At 39.2% G+C, this 14,376-nt stretch overlaps 1 protein-coding gene across 2 annotated transcripts in view; it reads left to right on the forward strand.

The window, feature by feature from the left end:
* The window catches only part of USP24 (ubiquitin specific peptidase 24), a 119,699-nt gene that overhangs the window by 89,190 nt on the left and 16,133 nt on the right, over nucleotides 1-14,376 (forward strand). For both annotated transcript variants that reach the window (XM_072974371.1, XM_072974372.1), the window contains exons 46-56: nucleotides 812-894; nucleotides 1,272-1,413; nucleotides 1,644-1,763; nucleotides 2,178-2,398; nucleotides 2,770-2,894; nucleotides 3,982-4,123; nucleotides 4,591-4,741; nucleotides 5,760-5,855; nucleotides 6,530-6,633; nucleotides 8,190-8,303; nucleotides 12,384-12,480. In XM_072974371.1, coding sequence (XP_072830472.1) covers nucleotides 812-894; nucleotides 1,272-1,413; nucleotides 1,644-1,763; nucleotides 2,178-2,398; nucleotides 2,770-2,894; nucleotides 3,982-4,123; nucleotides 4,591-4,741; nucleotides 5,760-5,855; nucleotides 6,530-6,633; nucleotides 8,190-8,303; nucleotides 12,384-12,480 — 1,395 coding nt within the window. The remainder of the gene's footprint in view (nucleotides 1-811; nucleotides 895-1,271; nucleotides 1,414-1,643; nucleotides 1,764-2,177; nucleotides 2,399-2,769; nucleotides 2,895-3,981; nucleotides 4,124-4,590; nucleotides 4,742-5,759; nucleotides 5,856-6,529; nucleotides 6,634-8,189; nucleotides 8,304-12,383; nucleotides 12,481-14,376) is intronic.

The following is a 14,376-nucleotide window of genomic DNA, read 5'->3' on the forward strand; positions in this document are numbered from 1 at the left end:
AACTGACAAATCAGAAAGTGATCATCTTGAATACCACAACTATAATTCATTTCTTCTGGGTTTGAATATCAAACATACACAGAACACTATAGCTTATAGATTTATTTTCTTCTTAATTAATCTGACACTTGATAAAGTATGTAATAATAACCGTGTGTAACTATATGCTCTGTGTCTGCATTGAAGTAACCTGACCTCAGAGGAGGACTGCTGTCAAGGTGAACTGATGGCCCCACGCAGAGCAGTCTTGTTTTGTCAAAGGGAAGAAAAGGACCAAACTAAAAAGTTTTTTGTGGTTATCTAACCCAACGCTTCCTACCTCTACCCAGTAAAACATGTGACAGACTTCCTAAATGGTATCGCCTTCTAAGATATGGACAGCCTCCCATCACTGCCAGTGTTTGCCTCTGCTCTCATCAGTAGGCACAAGTTATCCATTTCTTTTTTTAAGATAACATATATTTATAGCATATATAAGAAGAGAGAAGAGATTGTGGAGAGTTAATACTAGCTTGGTAATCGTGGCCTGGGGAGAAGGAGTCAGAGTCATCATGGGCATGCTGTCCTTGTCATCTGCTGTAGTTGGTGGCTCTCCTCTTCCTTTTCTGATTATGTGCGTTACCCTGACAGTGGGTCAAATGGATTATAGTTCTTTCATTAGTTTCCAGCCTAAACAACCGAGGTAACTCATTTTTTATTTTGTTGGTTAAGTTAAAATCTGTGCTTTAGCGTAGATCTAAATGAAATTCTGTATATACAACCTGAAAGTTCTAGAGGCATCAACTAAAATTTTAACTTTTTATTTCAACAGAAAATGGGGAGAGACCAAATTTTTAAGAATACTTTTCAGGGCATCTATTCTGATCAGAAGATCTGTAAAGACTGTCCTCACAGGTTAGTGAAGATAATACTAACATCAAAAAATAATCACCATCATTTTTAAGTGTTTCTTCTAGTACGTTGTAAATTTTTTATTTGTTGAAAGGCGTGTAGATATTCTCTCAATGGATCTATAAATGTTTATTGAATTAAATTTCTTTGGTTTCTATTTCTAAAATTCCTTTGTTGAAATTTGTAATTTTAGACAATTCTAAATGGTAAAAAAAATGGGATTTTTTATTTAGTAGTATACTTTTAAAAGGATGAGGGGAGGTATGTGTTAATTACGTTGATTATGAATGTAGTTCTGTATTCAATTTCGGGTATTGTGATAACTTCAAGATTTTTAAATTCCATTGCTGATCATGGTTTTTCTGTTATTTCCCGATCAGATACGAACGTGAGGAAGCTTTTATGGCTCTCAACCTCGGAGTTACTTCCTGTCAGAGTTTGGAAATTTCTTTGGACCAGTTTGTTAGAGGAGAAGTTCTAGAGGGAAGTAATGCATATTACTGTGAAAAGTGTAAAGAAAAGGTATTACATTTGCTCTTTTTAAAAAACAAGTTAATTTCTTATTCATGTACTTTGTCTTTATGTTTTATGTGAGCTCAGTATTAAGATCCTGTTGTTACTTCCATTGGATTGTGCCGTGACTTGTGTCCACATAGATGGGAAAGCCCTATAGAAATCTGTGACCTTTGTATTAATTACTTTGATGTTTTTTATTTTCTCCATGGAGATAACTGGGTTTTGCTCTTCTTTAGAGAATAACAGTGAAAAGGACCTGTATTAAGTCATTACCTAGTGTCTTGGTCATTCACCTGATGAGATTTGGATTTGACTGGGAGAGTGGACGCTCCATTAAATATGATGAACAGATAAGGGTAACTTTTTTTTCCTGATTTTTAAATAATTATTATCACTTCTCTCCCTTTATTGTTTCCTTTTTATATTTTCAAATTTCACCTAAAATGTGTAAGGCTATGGTCTTAGCATTCTGAGAAGTACACAGCCCCTGTCTTAAGCAGCTCCTGCTAGTGGTACAGGCAGATCCCTAACCAGTAACCCTCATTTCTAGAGGGCATCCTCGTGACAGCCATGAAGTGAAATGCTTTCCTTAATGCTGAAAGGAGAGACTGCTTACAATTGCCCAGACTTGTGAGCCATTCAGAGATTGTGTGCTTGAATTGGAGGGTAGTCCTAGCTGAAATTAGGAAAACACACTCCTCTTCTTTGTACTGACTTTATTGTTATATGTTACTAATCAATATTAATGTGCTCTTTTTCCTTTAAAATAGTTTCCCTGGATGCTAAACATGGAGCCTTACACAGTTTCAGGAATGGCTCGTCAAGATTCATCTTCTGAAGTTGGTGAAAATGGGCGAGGTATGGATCAGGGAGGTGGAGGATCTCCACGGAAAAAAGTTGCCCTCACAGAAAATTATGAACTTGTGGGCGTCATTGTACACAGTGGGCAGGCACATGCCGGCCACTACTACTCCTTCATCAAGGACAGGCGGTAAGGTGTTCTCCAGCCACTCCCTCACTCCCTGTTTCCAGCAGTCTCTCCACCCACCCCGCCACCACCCCTGTGCCTGCCCTGCTTTGTCATCCACGCTTACCATCATGGTGCAGAGAAGCTTTTGCTTCTTTGATCTTATTTCATACTGGATTTTTAAAACTTGTGACAACTGTTCTCCCTCTTCAGTTTGAAAAGTTGTTTAAGAAATTGAAGTAACTGTGACTTTATTTCTCTTAGGTATTTCAAATGATAATCACTTGCTATGTTTGTAGACAGTACATAGAGATAAGTGCTAGGGATGGAGATGTTTGTTCTTTAACCTTATAATGTTTTTGTTTGTTTGTTTCTTTGTTAAATCTGTGCTCTAGGGGATGTGGAAAAGGAAAATGGTATAAATTTAATGACACAGTCATAGAAGAATTTGACCTAAATGATGAGACCCTGGAGTACGAATGCTTTGGAGGAGAATATAGACCAAAAGTTTATGATCAAAGTAAGTATTTACAAATGGACATTTTCCATTTGTTTTATTTTTTTAATTTACAGTTTTCTATCAAGTTGGAAGCAGTATTCTTTACATAAAAGTAGAATGGATTTTGTTCTTCTTACGTACTACCACTCTAGCTGTATAGATCCATGAACTCCTTGTTAGCCAGAGTGAGAAGGCTCAAGCTGCTTACAAACATATTTTTAAATAATTCCTTACAGCAGCCTTGGAGTGAGGGGATAAATTAAGTGGAAGAAATAAATAAGAAAGAACAAATAGTGAAAGAATTTCAACATTAAAAATAGTTTCAGAATAAGTAGTTGTCCACTAAAATTTTCAAATTTCATTTTCACTTATATAGAGGAATGATTAATAGAAAAGACATTTATAGCACCTGTGTTTCTAAAATCATTATGTTATGCAGTGTTGCAAAGGAATCTTTCTACAACCCCCCACCCCCACCCCTAGAAGAAAATGTATAAGGAAAAGTACATCACAAAATACCATCAGAATTTGCTATTTGAAGAAAAAATATTTTGCAGCAATCTTAGCATTTTTGAAACCTGACTTTGAAATATTCTAGGGGCATTTAAAAATTGCCACCTGCTTAAGATCCACAGCATTAGATTTTGGTAACATACCATGGTAGTCATGCATCTAATGGTAGTAACCTTTAATGACTGAACATAGTATCGTTGCCAAAATTTACCCGGATTTGGCTGTTCTAAGCAGAAATGGTTAAGTGAGGCCAATTATAATCCCATCCTGTGCCATAGAAGTTACTTTTAAATGTTAGTTCTTGCTGTTTGATTGAATTTCAACTTGCTTAGCTATGTTTACCTTCTTTCCCTACTCCACTGCCATACAACTCCCTTACTCCCTGCCCCTCTGTACCACCTGCAGAGTGATGTTAAGCAGTGCTCTAAAAAGACAGACATTTTACTTATACTTGGCATTTATCGAAGTACTACTTAAAAAAACAAATTTAGTTAGTAGTTACTTGCTGGATTTGTGGGTCCTTTGTTATAGATTGTCAAGATAAAAACAACTTTTTTATTTACAAAGACTTCTTTCTTAATGTCTCATTATGAAGCAAACCCTTATACTGATGTACGCCGAAGATACTGGAATGCCTATATGCTCTTCTACCAAAGGGTATCTGATCAGAACTCCCCAGTGTTACCAAAGAAAAGTCGAGTCAGCGTGGTTCGGCAGGAGGCTGAGGATCTCTCTCTGTGAGTTTCTCCTCTGTGGAATTTGCCATGTGATTTCAGTAGGTGATACTGTGATCTTTAGAGATTTGGGGATTTAAAGGTAATTAGCTAAGCTAGAGAGAAATTCTGCAAAGAAAATAGGTAAATCCCTCTACCCCTTTTCTTTCTTCTTATTGCTACCTGGTCATTATTTCCTTGGCAGAAAGATATTTTGCATTTAGAAATATAAATTTTTTCATTCTAGAATTGAGATTTCTTAAAATCTCATTTATTGAGTATACTTTACGTTCAAAGTATAGTACTCTGCCGGCACTGTCCAAAAGGTTTTTTTAAAGTCCGGTTGTCTGTGAATTTGCATTTTAATATGTTGGATCATAAAAGTATACAGCTTATTTTTAAGTCTAATACCAAGTTTATCTGGTCATGGTGACTACTAAAACAATGGCCACTTTATTCTAGACAAACAGTTTTCCAATCCTGTCTCTTAGGTCAGCACCATCTTCACCAGAAATTTCACCTCAGTCATCTCCTCGGCCCCATAGGCCTAACAACGACCGGCTCTCTATTCTAACCAAGCTGGTTAAAAAAGGTGAGAAGAAAGGACTATTTGTGGAGAAAATGCCTGTTCGAATATACCAGGTAAGAACTATATAAAAAATTCCAGGAGAAAATCCAGATAAATGTCAAAATCCATCTCATAGGTCCAGAACTACTCCTGCCAGCCTTCTTGTGGACTTAGTTGTTCCTCTAGCACCGCATCTCCTGACCCACCTTGTCACACAGGTGGCTGCAGACTCACGACTGGCCAGCACTATCACTGACCTGCTTGCTGTGTGACAAGAGGTGGGGGGAGTGGGCAGTAGAGGAACACATTGCTGAAGTTAACTTACTGAATCTGGAGAAAAAAATGTTAAGCTTCATAACCTTTGAGTAAAACTGAGAAAACAGTGATCATTAATTATTGAATACCTACTCTGTGCTGTGTGCTTTAAACAAGTCCCTAATTCTTAAACACTTGTGGAGTAGCAGGTTTTATTCCCATTTTTCAGATGGGAAAGCAAAGGCTGAGAAAGGAGAAATGGCCTGCCAATGTCACAGAGCCAGGATTTAAATTCAGATTGTCCAGCTCCCCAGTCCAGACTTTAAACACTAAGTAATCAAAAGCTAAGTAGCCAGAATCCAAAAATTTAAGAAAAATATGGAGTCTTTGATTAAGAGAAAGAGAATTAAACAATCTGATACAAGGAAAGCATGGAGTTGGTTATACTTGGGAAAGCTCTGCTTGTCCCTTCCTGCCCAAATTCACTTGTCCTTCACAGGGTGGTTTTCCTGAATTTCCCAAAAGAATTTGGTGTAATGAATAATAATTCACCTTTTTACAACTTCTTATATTTGAAAGGAAGTTTTTCTCTCTGCTTTTTAAAAATTTCAAAGCTTGAGAGAAGTGTTTTTATGAACCCATTTTACCTAATATATCACTAAAACGTGTCTTCTACAAATGAATATGTGTATGTGTATGTATGACTGGGACATTGTGCTGTACACCAGGAATTGACACATTGTAACTGACTATACTTCAATTAAAATTTAAAAATGTCTTCTACATATTGAATATTTACCCTGTTCCTTAAAAATAATTACCAGTTTTCTTTTATAGATGGTGAGAGATGAAAACCTCAAGTTTATGAAGAACAGAGATGTGTACAGTAGTGATTATTTCAGTTTTGTTTTGTCTTTAGCATCACTGAATGCTGTAAGTTGGATTTTTACTAAAGAAATAAGAATTCATAGTTACATATCTTTCAGCTAAAACATTCAGTGACTCATTCTCTCAAATGACTCTCATTTGTTAGCATTTAGATTAGCTGCCCCAAAAAAATTCCCACAGATGTGTCACTTATTGGGTGATGCTGAAATATGGGCAATATTGAGAATGTATGGTGAATGGGGGTGGGTTTCCACTCACTATGTTTTTAAAGTGTCCTTGTTTAAATTTTATAAAGAATTCAAGAGTAGCCATAGGTGATGTAAATGGATATTGGGCTTTGTGGGGATTAGTATTTCCTAATTTGTAATCAGACATTACCAGACTCAAGATTAATTTCCAAGTGCTTCTTTTTCTTAAGTACCGTGATCACAGTTTGCCAGTAAGGGGAAAACTTTCTTAGTCTGATGATGGGTAACTTAACATCCTGTGGTCTAAAGGCTCTGTTCTGAGAAGGCTTCAGAAAAGAAGGGAAGAAACTATCTTTTCTTAATCTTGTTAAGATTTAACTGGAACATTTTCTATAATAAACTGGCTGGATTTTTCTTATTAGTATTTAACTTTGTTATATAGATATCGCATTAGTAATATAGATATCTCAATGTGTGATAGTCTATAAAACACCTGTGAAAAATGCCCTCCTTTTTCTCCCTCTCCCGTAGACTAAACTAAAGCATCCGTGCTACCCTTGCATGGCAAAGGTGAGCTTACAGCTCGCCATTCAATTCCTTTTTCAAACTTATCTACGAACAAAGAAAAAACTCAGGTAAGAAGTGATAGGTTTTGATAGTCTGTTGTGACAAAAGGCACTGATTAATTCAACTAAAGTGAATTTATAAATTCAAAACATAGTTTTAAGTAGTTGAAGGCAACTGCTTAATACACTCAGATGATGAAGACGTGGTTTCCTATTTTTAAAGAATTTCTAATCCATTCGGAAAGATGGACAGAACAAAGAAAAGAAATAACTAGTGAAAGGCGTAAATGCTATACATCTTTAGAAATTGGGCAAAATCATTTCTGAGTGTGGGAACTGGGTAGGCATTTAAGACATTTACATTCTCAAAGGAATAAGAAAAGCAAAAGTAGAGAAACAGAGATCATTTTAGGTTGGCAGGGAAAAACCTGAGTAACAGACAAGAGTTGCCTAAGGAACTGTGAATGACTAATGTGTTACTCATTTAAGGAACTCGTTTGAAGTAAGACCAAATGTTGAGTTTGGATGAGCTCTGAGTGCCAGAGAAGGGAGTTTAGAATTTGCTCAGGGGGAGATCATGAGGGGTTTTGAACAGGGAGGCAGACTGTTCAGAAGAAACACAGAAACTCTAGACTTTGATTGCATGTTACTGATCGTTGGTTTTTATCTGCAGCACATGGTACGATGCCTGACATATCATAGATTCTGGGTAGATAGTTGCTCTCTGCGTAAATGAGTAAAGAATGGAGAGTAATTACACAGTGGTCTGTAGGATACACCTGGAGCAAGGAAAGACTCAGAGTGAAGAAGTTCTCACTTCTCCAGGGAAGTTCTGTCTTTTATCTCTTGCTAGCAGAGTGAGCTTCTCCAAGTGCGGAGAGGCTTTGGAAAGATTTTGCAGTCTAGAAACTCTTGAGAAGAAAGCAAATATGACAGCTTCATTTTTTATTAAGTGATATCTACCTTTATTACATGATTGAAAAAGAAGAAATAATGTGTTTCTTTCTTTTAATGTCTGGCATAGGACTGACTAAGGAGATTTATTTGATTACTTTCATTTGTGAGATTTGCTCAAGCCACCTACACATTGCATTCTATTTCCATTTTGTTTATATTTACCATTTGGGGTCGTGAGGGACTGGCGGGGGTGGTGTGAGGTTCCAAGTATTTTTTCCTTGCCTAAGTATTTTTATTTCATAAGGTAGGATATTAATGTTTGCAGCAATAAAGTATAAAAATGTTGATGTATTTACCTATGCTAAACGTGAGCATCTTATGAATGTAAATTAATTAATTAAGTGAAACAAAATGCTCAGGTCAGGTGTATTTTCCAGTGAAGTTGAAGAAGATGCAGAAGATGAAAGTTCAAGTCTAAGACTTAAGCTTCTTCACACTTCTGTTTGATGAGGGAGTTGAGGGCGAGAAGTCACACCACAAGCACCAAAAAATGCAAAACATTAGCTTGTAGGGCACTTGGAGCCATGTTATTTCAGCAGTCACTGAGTACTTAGCTTATCCTCCATCCTACTCCCCCCCAAATTTTTTTAAATAGAAAAAAATGGAGTGACACTGCATAGAGTTATTTACTTGTCCATCTAACATCATTGTCTTTGCTTTTTTTAAAGGGTTGACACTGAAGAATGGATTGCCACTATTGAAGCATTGCTTTCAAAAAGTTTTGATGCTTGTCAGTGGCTAGTTGAATATTTTATTAGTTCTGAAGGACGAGAATTGATAAAGTAAGTGTCAGTATCTTTTAATTAAAAGAAATCTGTGTCTCTTCCAGTGATTTGGAGCTGAAGTTTCCTGCAACTCTTTATTTCAACTTGAAATTACTTTTCTGGTTGGAGTCACTTTTAAGCAGATCATCCAGTGCTCACAGGCGAGCACTCCCCAAACCCCTGCTGTAGCTCAGGGGATTCCAAAATACATCTCTGCCCTCAGGACTCACAGTCTGGTGGCAAGTGAAGAGGTCAGCAGTCCTAGGTTACTACACAGCATTGCTAATAAGTTCACATTCTGGCTAAAATGCTACTTTGCAAAAATCTGATAGTATATTACCTGTGATAGTACATTTACCTCTGTATCTATAATTAAAAAGTCACTTGATTTTTTGAGATTGTCCAGTCACTGAGAGTATTTACACCTTGCTCTCAATCATTCTCGTATCCTCGGGTAGTTCAGCATTCCTGTGGGTCTCAGCGAGCACCTCGATCTCTCAGTGGCCTCTTCCTTCGCTCTGCCGAGCTGTGCCTTCGCGCCCCTCTGACATGCCACGTGGCTCAGCCCACTTCCAGCTAACAGCCTGCCTCAGACAGACTTCACTGAGAGCACAGTCATGACAGATGAGCAGCCCCCAGCCCCAGCCCAAGCTGCGCACCTGCAAGTCTGTTCTCCTCTCCTTTCCTCCTGATACAACGAAGTGTCCTCTCTCCTCTCAAAACAAATATCTCTACGTAAGCACAGCTTCTCAAGGAAGTTAGCCCTTTAATTATCAACTCTCATTCCAGCATCTTTGCCTTCCAGTATTTTCTACTGGGTCTAAGTATTTTTGTCCTCATATGAATAAGCTCTGGTCTCTCACCTTAAAACAGACAACAGGGAATTCAGAAATACAAGTCCCTTCCTGCAGGGAGATCATTGTCTGGTGGCAGGTTAGGGTCAAATGGAAACCCTTGACCCTGTATCCTCTTCATCTCTGGGTCCAAGCTTCACACGTTCATTTATTGGCCTGCATGGCATCTCCACCTTGCCTTCCTCCAGTCTACCTAATAAGCAGCGAAAGCATTCCTTTTAAACAAATGTGATCATGTTACTTCTCTCCTTAAAAATTCTTCAGTGGATTCTCATTGCACTCATAGTTAAATCCAAAATCTTTTCCATTATAGGACACAGAGGGCCTCACTTGAGTGCAGGCTTTGCCCGTCCTTCCAGGCTGCCCATGGTTCACTCTCCTCCCGGCTTACAGTTTGCCAGCTTATTGATTCCTGGAACACACTTCAGCTTTTTTCCTGCCTAAAGACCGTTTTTCCTGTTATTCCCTCTAGAACAATCTCCCTTCCACTCTTTGCAGAGTAAGCACTTTCTCATCCATCAGGTGTCAGGGGGCTGCTCACCCCCAAACACCCTGTATAGACTAGGCCCACTCTTTTGTGCTGCCTGTCTCCTCCACCAAACCTCAGCTGCTTGGTGGCAGAAGCTACATCTGTGTGGTTCCCTGCGCACACAGAGAACCTGGCAGACAGGAAGTGCTCAGGTATTTGTGCGTGCATACATGCAAGCAGTTCGTAAAGGGAGAACAAATAATTCTTTGAAGTGTTTTGCCTGTCCCTTTAGAGTTTGCTTTAAAGATGACCTTTCACCCATTTTACCAGCTTAATTCCACAGTATCTTCCCATTAGGATTCCTGTATATCATGTTAAGCAGTAGAACGTCATAGACTCATCATCCATTTGAAAGGAACATGGCAAGTATTTAGTTTATTCCCTTATAGTCAAGCAGGCTTGCTCTTAAGTATCTCCAGAGAAACTCAGTAACTTTGGTTTCTTAGAATTGATAGTGGTAAAGAACTTCAGTGAATTACCTAATCTAAATTTTTTCTGGTAGAGTTTACTGTATTTTGTCTCTTTCTTTATAAAGCCCAATTACTCATCATTATCAATTGCTCTGATTTCATAGTTTTCAAGAATTAATATTCTCCTTTCTCTAATTGCTTATTTCTTCAGAACTTTTAAGGTACCTTAGGTTGTCATTGTTACAACTGAAAGAGAAGTATACACTATACTAATATTTTAGTAACTATAAATGTGAAGAGGGTATTGTCTCAGATCAGCCCTCAGTATAGTCCTTTTAGGGGGCAATTTTTAAATGTAATTATAATTTTAGAATTAAGTTAGTAGCAGATATTGCTTACAAATTGATCTAAAGAAATTAGAACTTCTAACATGAAGAGTGCTTTTACATCTTTTAAAATTTCTTCATTGTGGAAATGTTTAAACATATGCCAAAGTAGACAGAGTAATGAACCCTGTCCTGTACCTATCCCCAGCTCAAGTTGGCAACACTTGGCCAGTCTTGTTTGCTTATCCAAGTTCCCACACACACTCACATATATGCTTTTTTTTAATCCTCTGAAGTATTGTAAGTAAATTTCAGGTATCATATAATTTCACTCTAAGTTTAAAAAAAATAAGCACTTTACCATTATCATACTAGACAAAAATGATAATAGTTCCTTCATATCAGCCTATACCTGATCCATGTTCAGATTTTCCGATGTCTCAACAGTGTTCTGTTACCATTGAATTTGTACAGACCAGGATCCAAATCAGCACCCCGTGTTGTGTTTGGTTTATATGTCTCTCAAGGTTCTTTTAATTTATAATGGTTTCATTTCTCCACCACATTTTTGTCATGCTGGTTATTTGGGTGAGATCAGTCATTGGCCCGCAAAACTGCCCATATTCTGGATTTGTTTGCATTTTCATGGTGCTTCCTGTTACCTGTGATAAGAAATGTGGAGCATCACCTGCAGATACTCTTTCCAAAAGAATTGTACTGGAGCCTGATCAAACTTCTGGAGCTCAGTGTTACAGGAGTACTTGTGATCTGTTCAGCTTTCCTGTTGTTGCCACTCAGAATCATTGTGGAGGTTGAACAGAGTCAGGTTCACAGTAGGTAGCTAACACATAGCATTGACAGTTATGTGGAGTGAGCAGAAGTGGAGTGACCTCAGATGCTCCAGTCTCATCTTCCCGTAGGGAAAGGAGGGCGAGGTGGGCAGCATACTGTTGAGCGGGGGAGAGAGGAAATGCAGGTGCTGCCCTCAGACAGAGCAGCTTTCACTGCTGTGACTGGAGTGCCTCAGGACAGCTTTGACCTGGATCATTACAATGACCTTGTATTTAAATCTTGCTCGTGGGGTAATGAGAGTATTCTGTTAAGAAGTATTAGAAATGATAGGTAAGTGTTCACTTTGCCAATTATGACATGGATTGTTATGTTGAAGTGTGTATGAAGCAGAGAAGGAAAAGCTGGCTGTGGAGAAGCGTGCAGTCACCTCGTTGCTCTAGGGTAGTTACCAGCGCCCCTCAGCCCAGGGAGCAGATGTGTCTGCCGGATCGTCCCCTCCGCCACATCAGAGGCTGCTGCATCTACCGCTCTGGTTGCATGAAGGACTGAATTAGGTCATGCGTTTGCATTGTGTAACGTGGAAGTGCCAAATATGATGGAAGTGCCCAATAAACCTTAACCGCTGTTGTCATCTTCATCATCATCATCACAGAGGAAGGGGGAAGGAAGGAAGCGGGACCTTTTCAGCCTCAGATGCTTCTAGAGGAGCACTAAGTAATAAGTAAGGGTTGGGAGCAGAGAAGAAGGGGAAATGAAAGGATGGAGATACAGGTGCACAGGGGCATTAAGAGGGGCTGTGCTGACGCAGAACTTTTAACTAGTGCCATATTCTGAGAAATGGAAGGGGTGCCAGGGAAACCTACTGAGTGAACAGAATTTATAAAAATTTTAGGTTCTTTGCTTTTCTAGCTCTTTAAGTCCAGATTTACTTTTATACAGCTACTCATCTTAGGGGAAGAAAGGAAGAAGAAACAGAACAATCTGCTCTCCTTGCTCAAGGATCATGTTTTCCTCTTAAACCACCTTCCTTCCTCACAAGGGCCTGTGTGTGCTGACGCTCTCCAGAGACTTGAACTGACATCTTGGAGTCATTTTTTTTCTTGGCTAGTAGGCGGGACCCTTGTTGGGAAGATTGGGTTATAGGAATCTGTCTTGCTTTTTTTACACCACATTTCTCTTTATTTTAGGATTTTCTTGTTGGAGTGCAATGTGAGAGAAGTCCGAGTCGCTGTGGCCACCATTCTGGAGAAAACCCTAGACAGTGCCTTGTTTTATCAGGATAAGGTCAGTCTCGTGTCTTAAATGTTATTTACACATTCTGTTTTTACCTAATGTTTTAAATTGCACATAATAAGAAAGCCCAGGATTGGAATCTGGTGATTTTCCACATAAAACACACGTGCTATGAACTGACTTTCTGGTAAATGCCAGGGTAGAAGGCATTCTGTCCTCTCCTCCTCGTATCCCAGATGTCAGGGTAAGCTAGGAATTCAGGACTGCTCTGGTCTGTCAGGGTCTCTTTCTAGAACACTCCCTTCTCAGAGTCTTCTCTTGTGATCTTTCTGCACCAAGACAAACCTGGGTCTAGACTGATGAACATTTTGATCCCCCCTGGCTTTGTCTCTTTCCTTATAAGCTGTTTTCACGATCTAAACCTTCAGTTGGCAGCCAAACCAAACAGTGTCATCCATCCAGGGGCACTGGCCGCAATAGTTCCTTTTTTTTTTTTGGTCTCCGTTTTTCCCTAATCCTTGTTCCTGTTCTTCTGAATTTCTTCTTCCTAACTCTTTCCTGTGACATATTTTCTTATGATTCACAATTCCACACATGCTAAAACAAACCATGGTATTTATTACCATCCTCAGCCACCACCCCCTCCTCAAATTATAAGTCTTAGGGAAATAAATGACATACATTGTGACTGATTACTCAATCTGTTAAGTTCTAGCAGATACAGCAGTTACTTCCCAAGTTTGCTGTTTAAAACAGCTGACACTACATGGAAAACTTTGAAAAATGTTTTCAGAACTAATTGGCTCCTTATAAACGTTAGCTGGAGGCAGTGTTCCAATGAACTAAATGCAAATTCTAGGGATTGCTGCTGCAAATTCAGGTGTTGGCATTGCTCTTCAACCCTGAGCAAATTGTATAAGGAAGTTGATCCAGACACCGTGCCTGGCACCCAAGCACTTAGTTCCTGCAGCATTCCTGAGCCAGGGCGCAGCGTTAGACCAGGCAAGCTCAGGCGCTTTGCTCAGTCCAGAATGGACAAGCGGGTCGAATATGCCCTTCAGGGAGGACCTAGAAGAAGACCGTGTCTCTCAGTTCCAGGAATCCTGAAGAAGTGGAGGTTTACTCTAAGGCAGTGGCTTTCAATCAACTTAAACAGCAGGACCATTTTTCGAACAAGCCTTTACCTGGTTGCCGAACATAAAAAATAGGCCATTGGGAGCTGCTTAGGATAGTTTGGCTACCATTGCTCTGAAGTACCCCTGTGGAAGTTTTCCAAGTTATTTAACATAAGGACCTTCTCACGCTCCTCTTTCCTCCCATGTACCAACCCAGACAGAGGAGAAAGGCAGAATTAGTGCAATCTGCCTACAGATGGGTCAGGCCGCAGCGCATCACCCCACCAGCCTCTAAAGGCAGGACTACAAGGCATAGAAAGGGAAGGGAGTGGTGAAGGACGTAAGCCATTTGCCTCAGTAAATTCTGCTTGATATCTAGCGAGTCTATTTCAGGTCTATTTTTCCCCCATAATGGAAATGGTGCCTCTTGCCACCCACTTTATATTGTCAAGTACTTTGAAAATCAAGCGCTGTATAAATGGTAGATTTTATCATATTTACAATGGGTGTGACAGGATGGATGGGAATATTTTAGAAGTCTGTGAATACCATCTTCAGAGGAAATGAACTAACAAGAGTAGTAAGCCTGGTTAATTAATTCTCAGATCACAGATGAATTTTCAGGGACTTGTCCGAAAACAGTTGGGGCGGGAGGGAAAGAAGAAGCAATGTGATGACCAAAATGGTTTCTAAACAAATAAAATGTTTTTCAAAGCTTTCCATGAGGCGTCAGCGGGCTTTCAAGTAAGTTCCCAGTTGAGTCAATATTACCGTTGTCATCTGTCAGGCTGTTGCTCTCCATTTGCTCCATTGGCTTGGTTTCTAGCCCCTA

The sequence above is a fragment of the Vicugna pacos genome, chromosome 13 (genome assembly GCF_048564905.1).
Source record: "Vicugna pacos chromosome 13, VicPac4, whole genome shotgun sequence".
NCBI lineage: Eukaryota > Metazoa > Chordata > Mammalia > Artiodactyla > Camelidae > Vicugna > Vicugna pacos.